Here is a 13,845-nt window from a genome sequence, read left to right as displayed (position 1 = left end):
GACCCAAGAGCCTGGCTCCCTGGGACCAACAGGAGGGAGGGAGGAGAAGGAGAGTTGGCTCCAGTTCCCGGAACTGGGTCCAGTCTCAATCGCAGAGCATATGGGAAAACTACGCACACACACAGCTTCACCGCCATCCAGTACAGGCATGAAGTTCACTCCCGGAGCCAGCTGTGATGCCACGAAAGGGACTTCTAGGGATTTACAGTGTGCTCGCGCATTAGAGTGGGCACAGTTGTCACGCGCGTGTGTGTGTGTGTGTGTGTGTGTGTGTGTGTGTTGGCCAGGGGGTCTTTTCCAGGGACAAGGACCTGAGGTCTTGGGCCTCGTGTTAGTTTCCTAGGGCTGTCTCAACAAAGCACCACAAACTGGGTGGCTTAAACCCACAGAAACGTGTCGTTTCATAGTTCTGGAGCAGAAGTTCTCCTAACAGAAGTCCAAAATCAAGGTGTCGGCAGGGCAACACTCCTCCTGAAACCCACAGGGAGAATAAGCCTTCCTTGTCCCTTCTAGCTTTTGATGTTTTCCAGCAATCCTTGGTGATCCTTGGCTTGTGGCTGCATCGCTCCAATCTCTGCCTCTGGTGTCACATGGCCATCTTCTCCCTCTGTGTCTCCTTTTCTCATAAGGACGTCAGTCATGTGGATTGTAATCCACTAACCTCGCCTTAACTAATTACATCTGCAACAACCCTATTTCCAAATAAGACCACATTCTGAGGTACTGGGGGCTAGAACTTCAACAGAGCTTTTGGGGGGACACAATTCAACCCATAATAGGCCTTACTCAGTCTGTTTGCAAGGGTATTGGTCCCTCTACCATTTCTCTCACTGCAGCCAGGGTCTTAGAAAGGGCCGGACCCCCAGGTGAAGCTGGGCACGGGGTAGGGTGACAGTATCTCTGGGCAACATGGGCAGGGGACCACTGGGCCCTGTGTTCTTGTCCCAGCCTGCTGCTGAACCTTCTCTGAGCCTCGGTTTTCATGTCTCCAGGGAAGACATTGTTCTGTGGTCGATTACATGAAAGGGTTGTCCTGAGGGGTAGCAGGAGGTCTTTCTCTGGTGACCGGCCCAGCAAAGATTCTTGGAGGGTCAGGATGAGGCCCTGTTCATCTTACATCCCCAGAACCAGGGATGCAGAGACTGACCCAAAGGGATACTCAGAGTATGCTAGGTGGATGGATATGCAGGGCGGTTCAGCTTCATCATGCCCTTCCTGCGTGATCACATGTTCGGGTGGGCTGTCCCATTGAACGCCGTTGTTCAGGTGGCCCTGTGCCCAGATTCCGCCTCTGGGTGACAACCCACCCCCACTGACAGGAAGCAGCCTTGTGGGTTCCAAAGACTTGGGGAGAAAAGAGTGACAGTGACTCCTTCCCAGACGTGCTGGTGTCAGGAGGGAGCCCAGGAGTGTAGCTGCGTGGCCCGTGAGGAGCACCAGGAACCCTGAGCATCAGATCCTGGGTGGGCTGTGAAGACCTTCAGCCCGAAATTTCACGGGCTGAGAGGTGACCTTGCCCGGGCTTGCGGAATCCCCAGGTTTACCATGAGCCCTGGTTTCACTCTCGTGTGGGGGGCATTGGTCAAAATGTCAACTATTTTCCTTCGGTCTGTTGAGGGTAATTGACGGGAACAGCAGTTGGGCGTCATCCTGTCCTTGGAACAAAATGCAGATTGCACAAATTCAGGTCCTACAATGATCCTTGAATCCACATAGACCCCCCCCCCTGCCCCCGCCGCCCCGCTCTGCTATTGTTTGCTTCGTCAAAGACTGGTGTTGTATCTCCCTGCAGCGAGGGATGGTTTGCTCCTCTGCCTTGGGACTGCAACCTCGCTAAAGAAGGACCCCAGGGCCTCCTCTCCTACTCTCCAGAGCTCACTGAAGGCTGGGCCTCTGAAGGAGAAGGCAGAGGCCGGGCAGTTAGACAAAGCACTTTCCTTTCCCGTAACTCCACCCGCTATCCCTTTGGTCGCTGAGTTCCTTGGGGCTTTCATGATTAGCCACGTCAGACAGAGAGGGAATCCAAGGAGGTTTAGCCTCCAGGCCCAGACCTGGACCCAGAGCCGGGGTCCCCTCTCAGCCTGGCCTGGTCTTCCACCTGGCAGTACAGACCTGGTCACTGGGGAAGATCTGGTCTTTGGGGCCGCCTGGGCATGGCATCCACCGCGGGGCTGTTCTGATAAGGTTGAAGCCTTTCTTTCATGTAGACGGCAGAACCAGGCCCGCCTTCACTCACAGCCCATCTCCAGGCTTCTCAGTGCGGCCTCTGGCTGGGAGCCAGGGTTCTGGGGCCCTCACGAGTATGTGTGTGGGAGGGTGATAGGTCCTGCCTATCAGCCAGCTTGTCAGGTGGCCCACATTCCGGCTGTGCCCCGGGGGAAGCAGAGGCAACTCTGGGCCAAGAAATGCACCCCTGCCGTAAGTAAGCAGCCCCCCGCCCCAGCATGGCTGTGTCCTACGGGACCCAGTCTGCCATCGGTGACCCACTGGGCTGGCCTCGCCTTGCCCATCTGACTTCCCCTCACTCCCTCCACCCCAGAGCGCAAAGTGAGGATGGGCTGCACTGCAGGCTGCGGTGGGGAGACCAGCCCCTCCTGGCTTGTGGTGGCAGTGGTGATGGGGGACGGAGAGGCCAGGGGAGGACAGCAAGGCACAGGGAGTTTAACTTCACGGCTTCCCCATTCATTGCTGCCTTCAGGAAGGGACCTGGGCAAAGGCTGAGCTTGGCAGGGAGAGCTCTGTAAGCACCACCCTCCTCCTCCCATTTGTCCAGCTCTGCAAACAGCACCATCTACCCAGTTACTCAAACCAGGAGCGCATTCAATCCATCAAGAGGTCGTGGGGCTCCTTCCCGAAGCTGTTTCTCAAGTCTGTCCACTTTCACCCTTATCCGAGCCGCCAGCATCACTGTTCGGGACACTTGTGATGGCCCAGCTGGCCTCTGGCTCCTGTCCCCACCTCCTTCCAATCCTGTTCCTTCACTGAAGCCAGTGGGATCTTTAAAAGAGTAGATCAGTCACATCGTTCCTTTGCTTAACAACCTTCTATGCATTCCCAGTCCTCTGAGATTGTTATGGGCTGAATTGTGCCGTTTCCCCCCGCTCCCCCGACCCAACATTCATTTACTAAAGTCCTAGCCCCCAGTACCTTGGAGTGTGACTGTATTTGGAGATAAGGCCATTCAAGAGGTAATTAAGGTAAAAGAAGGTCATATGGTTGGGCCCAAATCCAGCGGACTGGTATCCTTAGAAGAAGAGGTTAGGACACAGGCACACACAGAGGGAAGACCACATCTACAAGCCAAGGAGAGGGGCCTCAGAAGGAACCAACCCTGCCGGCATCTTGATCTGGGACGTCCAGCCCCCAGAATTGTGAGGAAATAAATTTCTGTTGTTTGAGCTGCCCGATCTGTGGAACTCTGTCACTCAGCTCTAGCAAACTCAATACAGAGACTACAATCCAGACCTTCCCATGACCTTTAAGGCCCTGCATCCTGTCCCGGCTTTTCCCTCCCTTCACGTTTTGACTTCACTGTCACTTCCTCAGGGAAGCCTTTCCTGACCTCATCACTCTGTCTCAATAGAGGTCTGCACTCGTGGTCCCCTGCCCACCTTGTCATCCTCCATCATAGAATGTTAGTTCTTTCCTTCACAGGCCTCCTCCCGGCTTTACGCATCCCATTTCATTGCTTTTGAGATGCAAACGTGCCCCACATTTTGAACGTTTCTGAGTTATTCATGCAGTCGATGATGTGTCGGGCCTTAATCGCCAGGCTGCGTCCTTTCTTAGGGATACAAAAAAGAACGGTGGCTCTGATGGCATCTTAGATTCAGTGAAATGTGGTGCAAATGTGTCTGTGTGATTCTTTGTTTACTATCTCCTCCTCATTCAGCGGCTGACCCCATGAGGACAGGCCGTTCCAGGGTACTTCACCACCGACCCCTTGTCTCACACGGTCCCTGGGACCAAAGTATAACTCATGTTGAATGGATGTCATCCTTGGAGATGACAGACTGCCGCTCTGCCAGCAATCAAATGTTGGTCCTTTTAAATTAGGGCTTCGAAGCTGGCAGTCCATGGTTGGGTTGGGGGCATTCACACACCTCACTCCCGCAAAAGACGTTAAGCATCCAGGTAAAAGTACGAGTTGACCCTTGAGCAGCACGGGCGTTAATCTGCGTATAATTCACAGTCAGTCCTCCGTATCCGCCGTTCTTCTGCATCCGGTGATTCAACCAACCACGGACCACGTAGTACTGTAGTCGTTACTGTTGAAAACCATCCGTGTGTAAGTGAACCCACACGGTTCAAACCCACGTTGTTCAAGGGTCACCTTAATCCCTGATTGTGCTGCACGTTTACCCACCAGGAGAGAGGCTGTGCTGGAGGAAATGTGCCCACCCACCCTCCTTCCTCACCCCAGGCCTTTGGTCAGCTACCCGAGAGTCCAAAGGAAGTGAATTTCATCTTTGGAAAATGTCACCCAATGGGGAGGGGCTCCTGAATGAGAAAACTCATTTATAAGCTCCCCGGGCAGCTTTTTTTGCCCTTAATCTTTTGACTGTTGCTTAAATGGCAAGCTGCCCTTTTGTCCCTCTGCTGGAAAATTCAGGGTGGCTGTTTCTGCAGACGCCTGTTCCTGGTGGGCTGCATGGCTCTTTTTTCCTGCAGTGAATGGGCACTGGCTTCCCAGTCTTCAGGGCTCCCTGTTCGAGGTGATGCCCTCACCAGAAAAGCCTGGAATTTTAACCTGGAATGGAGGCCAAGTTTGCAGTGGGGTTTAGGCACGTCCAGCCACATCGTTTAAGACAACTAATTCCACCTCCCCCCCCCCGCCGCTCCCGTTTCCACCAAGGAGCGAGTCACACTTTAATGTTCACAGGGGGCTGGGGTGAGGGCCCAAGGGGCCAGGTGGAGGGGGCAGGTGGGGGGCTTGGACAATGAGACAGTGAACACTTCGTGAAGTTCACCCTGCTACCCTCTGTAGGAGGTTCACGAGCAAGCATTTCCCCGGAGCACAGCCCCTTTGTCCGGGACACCCCAGCTCCAGGTGGGCTCTGAGAGGCCCGAGGAAGACTGGCCGGCCATTCGTCTGTGACGGGCCCCGGAGAAAGTATGCCCATCTCCCCACTGGAAAAATAATTCCCATTCTTTCCTTAATCCACAGGCTGTGGCTGTAAATACCTGAGCATGCAAACATCTCCTTGGGGCTGGTGGGGATTAGGCCGAATCAGCCTGGCCCACTGCACGTACAGAAATGAATAAACTAGGGCCCGGGGTGGGGAGTCACAGGTGACAGCGAGAGAGTGCGTCGAGGTCTGGCCACCGAGGGGCAGACCAGCCAGGCGTCTGAGCAGGCCTTCGGAGGGCCACGCCACGCCTCTCTCCTCTGCAGGCAGAACCACAGGAAGGCCCTGATGCTGATTCCGTGCATCTGCCTTCTCCCAACACCCCTCTACCATGCAAGTCCTCTGCTGGGAACTTTCCAAAGGACTCCCTCCTCAGAAGGAAGTTCCAGCTCTTTATCCCCCCCCTTCCCATGCTCTTTCCTGATGCCCTGCGCTTTTCCTGAATGTCTCTGGACATTTGTTTGGGCATCACCCACAGACTGCTCACCCAGAGGCCCTCCCTCCCTTCCCCCTGTGGCTTCAGGCCCACCTGTCTTCAAGCTAAAGTCCTAGCTCCAGTTCCGCTTCATTCGCGAGGACCTTCAGGCGTCAAACATTTGCTTATGTTGACTTACACCCCCTGCTCTGGGCTAAGGGTGTAGTCCGTGCCAGAGGCAGGCGCACGTGCTTATGGTGAGGCAGAGTGATGCACGGCAGCAGAGGAGCGCGGGCACCTAGCACCTAGTACCTAGGCCTAGAAGCGGGACATGATGCGTGCCCTCTCATTGGGTAATCTGGGCGATGCAGGACCCCTAGGAGAGGAGAGGTGTACGGGGGAACAGTGAACGCACAGGCATGAGGCTTCCCGTGCTGGAGTAGTTTGAGGACCGGTGAGGGGTTCTGTGTGGCTGTGGCTGGGGAGGGGAGGGGATGGAAGAGCCGGCTAGGAGGTCATTGCTTGGGGAGGAGAGGCTGGGCCTGGAGAACAGGGTGGGCAAGCACCATATACCAGCTGGATGTGGGAGGTGAACGGGGGGGTGACGCCCGGCTTTCAGGCCAGCGTATCTCCATGTGACTGTCTGTGGGGCAAAGGCCCTGCGAGCAGCGGGCTGAGCGGGCAGGGACAGCTCTGTGTCAGTGAGACACAGACGGGGCCCCAGCCTCACACAGGGTCTGGGATCCCCAACGGGGCCTCGCTGAGGTCAGCCTGGGCCAGGGGTTGGACAGAAGATGCTCTGGCCCGCTTCCCTGGGGATGGCGCATGGTATTAGGTACCTCTGTCTGCTCCCTCTCCCTCGTCCAGGTCGGCTGCTTCCTGAAGACCCCGAGGTTCCCCATCTGGGTGGTGTGCAGTGAGAGCCACTTCAGCGTCCTCTTCAGCCTGCAGCTGGAGCTGCTGCAAGATTGGAGGGCCGAGAGGCTCTTTGACCTGTACTACTACGACGGCCTGGCCACCCAGCAGGAGCAGATCCGGCTGACCATCGGTGCGCCGCCTCCCCGCCTGCCCTGTCCGTCCCCGGGGAGCCTCCAGACCGGTCGGGGATGCCGGCCTTAGCACGCCCAGTCAGGGCAGCCAGAGAACAATGCAGACTGGGGGATCAGAGGGCGAGTGTGCGCAGGTCCTCCTGCAGGAGGGGGCCAGAGCTGGGCCTTGAGAAGCTGATGTCCTTAAGGGTACAAGGTGAGGTTGAGACTATGTAGTAGACAGTATCACGGCAACAAGTTTGGGTTTTATTCTCCAGGCAGTGGGGAGCCATGGAAGGTTCTGGAGCAGGGGAGTGGTGGGCTCAGACATGTTTTTAGAAAGAATTATTCTGGTGGCTGAAAGGGGGCCGGAGGGTGGGGTGGAGACCGGAGGTGGGAGGCCAGTGAGCAGGGACACCTGTGGTGTCCAGGTCAGAACCGATGGGCAGGAACCAGGGAGGGTCCAAATAAGACGAGACGAGGGGCAGGTACCGGAAGAGTCAGGTCCCAGGAGTAGGGTTGTTGGTGCTGACCTTGGGGTGAACGTGGGCCCCGGGCTGATGAGCATGTGCCTCTCTCTCCCCGCTCCCCAGACACCACCCAGACCGTCCCTGAGGACAGAGACAACGACCTCGTCCCTCCCCTGGAGCTGTGCATCAGAACCAAGTGAGTCAGGCCCATCTGTGGCTTTGGGGCCTTGCCTGAGTGGCTGGGAGGAGCAGTGGTTGGGAGTGGCCTGCAGGAAGGGGGATGGGTTCCTGGATTGTCCCAACTAGGAGGGGTGTGGTGAGGGGCCGGTAGGACCCCTGCAGACTACAAAGACACAGTGCTTGGGGCTTGTCTGTATGTGGCATTTTGTGGTCACCATGGCCCAGGGAGACGTGTGCGGTTTGCGAGATGCCGTGTCTTCAGGTAGCTCCCTAAGATGCCCCGTGGCAGGGGGTGGAGGTGAGCTGGTGCCTCTTGAGAGCCCCCCTCGTTCCGGGCAGCAGCTGCCAGGTGTGCTGAGTGCTGTTAGGTCCCCAGGAGGAAGAGCGAGTGAGGTTACCTGGTGGTGGCGGTGGAGCTCGGGCAGGATCGGAAGGCGGGAGGACCCGGCCGGCCAGGGTGTGCTCGGAGGTGGCTTCCTTGGAGCAGCGGCCCTCACGTGGGAGGAGCGGCCCCGGTCCTTCTGGGGGTGCGGCCCTCTGAACACTGAGTGGAGGTGCCCCAGAGGCAGTGGGATTGCCGGCGGGGGCCCTTGGCTCCTCTCACCCAGCCCTCAGTCTTTAAGGGAAGCTGAGGCTCAGGCCAGGGGAGGCGGGTGAATAGGAGTTCTCTGACCAGGCCCCAGGGCTGGGGCAGCAACCGCCCCCGCCACCCCCACCCCGCGGACTGGCGGTTGTAGCCTTTGGGTGGTGACTTGGAGGCCTCAGGGCGCAGTGGGAGGGGCAGGCCTGGGGGTGGAGAGGAGACCTGGATTCCAGTGGGGCAGCATTAGAACTTGCCAGTGTGGTGAGCGTGCGTTCTGGCGTTTGAATCCTGGCCTTGTTGCTTTCTGGCTGGGAGCCATCGGACCTCGCCTGTCTGTACCTCACTTTGTCATCTGTAAAATGGGGGCAGTGGCTGTGCCTGGCTCACACGGCTGTTGTGAAGAGCGCCCAGGACATTACCAAGCACGGAGAACCGCTCTCGTTAACATTGTCTCAGCCGCTCCTGACTCGCTGTGACCTCGGGCGGAACCTCTGTTTTCCTTTTGTGAAATGGTGGGCTTTGGGGTGGAGGACGTAGGCCATGGCTGGGGCCCTGCGGCTCTGACCGCCTGCGATCCAAGGGGCTCCCCTGGAGTCTAGGGCCGCTGCCCACCCACGGGCAGGTGAGCCCTTGAATGGAGCCAAAGAGAGAAAGAGAGGACTCCACATACACAGTCCCCAGGGACTGTGTCCCCAGGGAGGAGACGTGGAGGAGACGTCGTGACATCCTCATTACGCCCCACCCACGCGTCCACCTGCTCAGCCGTCCACCTGCCCGCCCACTGGGCCAGGGACGGAGCATTCCTGTGGGGTCACGTGCCGGCGTTTCTTTCATCGGGAGGATTAAAGGCACATGCAGGTCGCTTTCCTTTCATGTACAAAGGGCCACTCATTCAGAGTGATGAGAGAAGGGCTGCATGGGGGAAGGAGGTGACACCAGCCTTGGCACCTTCTGCAGGACGGGGTGGGAGGCCACAGGGCATCCTTCCTGCAGGAGGACCTGCCCAGCAGGGCTCTGGACCGCACCCTGGACACAGGCTCCACCCCGCCTCCGGACCCCTGGGACCCCTCGCTGAAGGCCTACATCTGTCTCTGTGCCCCTCCCTGGGGTGGCCCACCACCACGGACCTCTCCACCTGCCCCCGTCTGGAGTAACTTCTCTTTCCCCAAGAATGCTGCTGCTGCAGGACTCGACTCACCAGGCACCTCCCAGGGGCCTGGGGATTGGACTTCTTGGGCTCAGCCCTAATTGGCAAGTGCTTGAGAATGACTTGGGGCTCTGATCTGTCAGGGGGCTCAGTCCAGAGACATCTGAGTGTGAACGTGGGCCTGGAGCACCTCTTCTTCTTCTGTCAGCTGTCCCTTCTCCCAGAACCTACCCCTGTCCCCGGGGCCGTGTGCCATGAAATGAACCAGCAAAATGACGGCACGTGAAATGATCTGGAGAGGCTGCACGCATCAGGGAGCGAGCCCTCGGCCTGGGGCAGGCGGTCCAGGCTGAGTCCCTACCCTGCCCTTGTCTGTCCCTGCTCACTGTCGTGGGAGGAGCTCGGGCAAGGTTGAGCCTTGGCATCTCCTCCAGCAGTGTTTCCTACTCCTCGGCACAGATAGTAAATCATCGTACTGGGGCAACACACAGAGTTAGGGACAACTGGCTTGGGGACTCTGGTTGACCCAGACTCTGCCCAGTTCCCTGATGGCTGAGGGGATCAATGGTCCAGCACGTCTGTATTTGTCTACGGCCACCCACTGGGAAGATTTGCTAGAGCATGATCATCAGGGTTCAGCAGGCATCCCCACTGGAGGGTGTGGTAAAACACAGATTGCTGGGTCCCACCCCTGGGGCTTCTGGCTCAGTAGGTCTGGGCTGAGGCCTGAGAATCTGCATTTCTCAAGAGTTCCCTGGTGCTCCTGGTGCTGCTGTCCTGGGACGGCACTGTGAGAACTGATGTTCTGGTGGCTGGTGAGGGCGGTGCCTACCTCTCCCTCACCCTCCCTGGGTGCCTTGTGAAAGTCAGATGTCAGGTGAGATGCTCACCCTCCAGCATCTGGTCTGCTGTAACATACCAGACCCGGGGTACTTCCTTCCTGGCTCCGCTGGCTGCCCCCTGCCCCCCTCCCCCCCCAGGTCTGAGTGCTGCATCCCCTGCATGGACTTTGCTGAAACCAGTTCTACTCCCCCCATCACTTGCTCCACCTTGATGGCTCGGTCCATCTGGGCAATTAACACGGTGAGACTTTTCCCAGCCTCATTCCCGGAAAGCTGAGTGGTGAGTGAATAGTGGGAACGCAGGGTTTTTCCCCCCTGTACCCATCAGATAACATACCCCACTGTAATGGGAAACAGCAGGCCCAGCCTCCTGGAATCCTGTTCCGAGGGCTTGGATTACAAAGGCTTTGCGTATTGTTTTCATCCCAGATTCTCAAACAGCTCAAAGGGAGAAACTTGGGAAAGTAGCCTTCAAGGTCAGAGAGACCCGCTAAAGCTGGGGCCCTGCCTCTTGGGGGGTAAGTCCTGCTGCCTTGACAGGAAGGGCGTATGGCCCGAGCTCAGGTCATTTCCAAGGCCAGTTAGTCCAGGCACCCGCTGAGAAGCAGCCGAGCGCTCATGGCAGGATAGGCTCACCTGCGGGCTGGCGGGGCTTCCCTCTCATCACCTCAACCTCATGGAACCCCCGGACTGGACTCCATGGAAGAAGCAGCTGGATGAGACGCGCTTCTTGCTCTCAGAGTTCACAGTCAAATAGAAGTCAAGTTCAGAATCAACTCTGTTCTAATCCAGGGAGAGACGCGCCGCCTGCCCTCAAAACCACCTCTGTTGCCCCATAAGAACCTCTGACATTCACGCTAACCCACGTGGAGCACGCCACATCCCTGGCTACCTGGCCACCTGCTTGGGATCCACAGAAAGGCCCTTGGACACCTCCCGATACGGCCCTTCCTTCTACAGATGGGGTCGCCGGAGTGGAGGTCTGACGCCAGGCCACACCTCGAGTCAAGAGCAGTTCAGGGCCTGGGGCTTAGGCCGGTGCTGTCCCAGCCCAGTGGAAGGTCACTGAGCAGGCAGTGTGACTTCCCGCCGCCTGGCTTTGTTGCCACGGTGACAGTGCACAAGAGCAGACTGCCAGTTTTGCCTTTGGAGAAGAGCATCCTAATTTGAACCATCCCCGGGCCCCGTGCTGTCTCCACTCTCTGGTGTGATGCACACCTCGATCTCAGAGAAGCTCCTGTTACCTTCGCTTGTGTCTGTCCCCCAGCCTCCTCCCTCCTCTGTCCTCTGACCATCTCAGCAAAAAAAAAAAAAAAAAAAAAAGACTCATTTATGGTCATTTCCAAAGAAGACACACACAGTGGCCTCTCTCAAGCTTCCAGCCTCGCTAAAATGGGAGAAAATGAAAGGGTTGTCAACAGGCCAGAGAAGAGAGGAAAGAACTCATAACCGGGGCCTGGGCCTGGGCGACAGATGTTTCTGTTTGGAGGCTCAGACAAAAAATTGAAAATGTAACTTCAGCTGGAAACGGTGCCTTTGAGGGGCTGCAGCTGAGCACCTACCTCCCACACCTGTGTGCCCGCCCGCCTGAGGAGTCTGCTGCAGGCTTCACGCCTCTGCTGACACCCTTCTTGCCCAGATGCCCTCTTCACAGTGCCTCTCACCCATTGAGGGAGGGCTCCTGGGTGCTCCCACTGCCCAGCCCCCTCTTGTGAGTCCCCCGCCTGCAGCCCACGCGCACAGCCGCCCCTGGTGCGCCTTGTTCATGGCACGTGCAACGCCACTGTGCGGAGCCGAGCACCCAGCAGGAGTCTGGAGACCCCAGCTGCGTCCTGGCTCTGTTGCCGTCACGTGGCACGACCTCTGGAAGGGCTGGCTCTGTCTGGACCTCAGTTTCCCCATCTGTCGATTGGGTAAAACGAAGCCTTCCCTGAGCTGCTATGAGGTCGAGAGGAGATGTAGAAGCATTCCCTCTCCTTTGGAGACCTCAGGGGGCTCACAGGCAAGTGGGGGGAGGAGGAAGAATGGGAGGAGGCAGAGGGGAAGGGACGAGAGAGCAGAGGTGGGCCATGGACAGGGCTCGGTGACCACCGGGGTCAAAGGGGAGGGAGAGTGAAGTGTGATGAAACTCAGGTTTTCCCTCTGGTGCCTGGGCTTGACGAGGGGCAGGGCGTGTACAGAGGGTGTGTTCCCTCAGCGGCATCCCTGGGAGCCCAGCACGGAGCTAGAGGTCGTTGAGGGGACAGAGGCAAGTGAGACCAGCTCTGCCCTTTAGAGGCTCACAGTCTAGCAGGAGAGGGAGACCCCATGACAGCATGGCCGGGGAGAGCCTGACAGCAGTGCTGAGGGAGGATACTTCCGGAAGGAGGGCTCCTGGATCTGACCCTGAAGGAGGAGGGGTGGAGAGGGAGGATGGTCCTTCCAGGTGGAGGGCGCAGCAACCGGCCAGGTTCGCAGGTGAGAGACGGCCTTGGGGCTCATTCTGTAGTTGTTCTGACTGCCAGCAGCTGGCGCGCAGGACAGGACGCTTGCACGCAGGGTACTTGTCTGGAAATCCAAAGTGAGTAAGAGAAGTGCTTGGGTGTATTTCTGCTGGTCAGCTCTGGTGGCTTTAAAACCAGGCCTGCCCTCTTCTCCTTGCTGATACAGCGAGACATCATGTTGAAAATCTGTGAAGTCAGGTTACTGCTGCTCTGATGCAGTGATGGCTGCTGGGGAAGCAAGGGATTCAGTCGTGGGCAAGAGATGGGCCTGCCCATGACGCTGAGCTGACCTCAGCTCTGGGGACCACGGCATCTTCGCTGAGCTCAACCCCGAAGCCAGTGGTCCTCAACTGGGGGCAGTTTTGCACCCTGGGGGATATCTGGCAAAGTCTGGGGACATTTTTGGTTGTCACTAGTTTGCGGGAGGGTGCCAGATGTCCTACAATGCACAAGACAACCCTCCCCCCGCAACAGAATCATCCCGATCAAAATGTCCGCTGTGCCCAGGTTGAGGAACGCTGCTCTAAACTCTCACACCCTCAGCCTCCTCTACATCAGCATAGCTGAGTGAGCCTTGACGGCGCCTCTGCACTCAGAAACCGGTCCATTCCATCCCTCCCCATTCTCTATCAGCCCCTGATTGCATATGCAGAGTTCTTCTTTTTCATCCTTGTAACTGATCCATAGACTTTCAGAACCGTTCCTACGGCGGGGGGGGGGGGGGGGGGGAACCATTCATCCCCTAAATAAGCACAGTATCCCAGCATTTCAGCCCTTTCAAAACGTCTGTGCTTTGATTTCCTCTTGTAGTTGTGAACTGCTTCTTTCTGTGTTTCTGATACTCTCCCTGCCTCAGCACCTGTAGTCCAGGATTGGGTAGGTTAGTTACCTCTGTGAGAAGCCTCACAGGTAGCATAAGCCTCCCAGCCTGACCTTAGGGCTCGGTGACTGTTGCTGTGACCTGGGTGTCTAGCAGCAGATGAATAAAACTCACCCCTGCACTGAAGCCAAACCCAATTTTGTCCCATTGGGAGCTCACAGGAGGAACTTCTGTCTGCCTGTCAGTGTGGGCAGAGGCGGACGATAAGGGAAGGGCCTTGGGGGCCAGGCTGAGGGTGGATCTTATAGGGATACAGGAAGTCTGCTCTATTTCTGACTCTTCCCCCTTCTTCTCTCCATGACCGGGGGCAAGAACCCAAACTGGTCTGGGCAGTAGTTCGGTCTTCGCAAACCTGCGTCCCTGGTGCCTGTCTGGAGCCAGGCTGTGGGTGGGAATGTTACTCCCCTCTCTTCCTTCCCTCTGCCACCCCTGGATGTCTGGATTCAGGATGTGTCCCTAGTGTCTAAGATTTTGATAGGAAACTTAGAGAGGCTGATACTCCTCTACAAATCTTAACAGGACAGTAAGTCCCCTACATACGAACGAGTTCCATTCCAAGAGCGCATTCGTTAAGTCCAACGAAGTTAGCCTAGGTACCCAACTAACGCAGTCGACTATATAGTACTGCACTGTGATAGGTTTATAATACTTTTCATAAAAATAATACATAAAAAACAAACAAACAAAT

At 57.1% G+C, this 13,845-nt stretch overlaps 1 protein-coding gene across 2 annotated transcripts in view; it reads left to right on the top strand.

Moving 5' to 3' along the window:
* Window positions 1-13,845, top strand: part of MINDY4 (MINDY lysine 48 deubiquitinase 4) — a 125,006-nt gene that overhangs the window by 97,342 nt on the left and 13,819 nt on the right. For both annotated transcript variants that reach the window (XM_022583984.2, XM_089917546.1), the window contains exons 16-17: window positions 6,412-6,592; window positions 7,166-7,238. In XM_022583984.2, the coding sequence (XP_022439692.2) occupies window positions 6,412-6,592; window positions 7,166-7,238 (254 nt within the window). The remainder of the gene's footprint in view (window positions 1-6,411; window positions 6,593-7,165; window positions 7,239-13,845) is intronic.

This window comes from Delphinapterus leucas, chromosome 9 (genome assembly GCF_059928025.1).
Source record: "Delphinapterus leucas isolate spDelLeu-1000000601 "Yukka" chromosome 9, BTC_Dleu_Yukka2, whole genome shotgun sequence".
Lineage (NCBI taxonomy): Eukaryota > Metazoa > Chordata > Mammalia > Artiodactyla > Monodontidae > Delphinapterus > Delphinapterus leucas.
The sequence above is the reverse complement of the archived record's forward strand: the minus strand, read 5'-3'. Positions and strand labels throughout refer to the sequence as shown.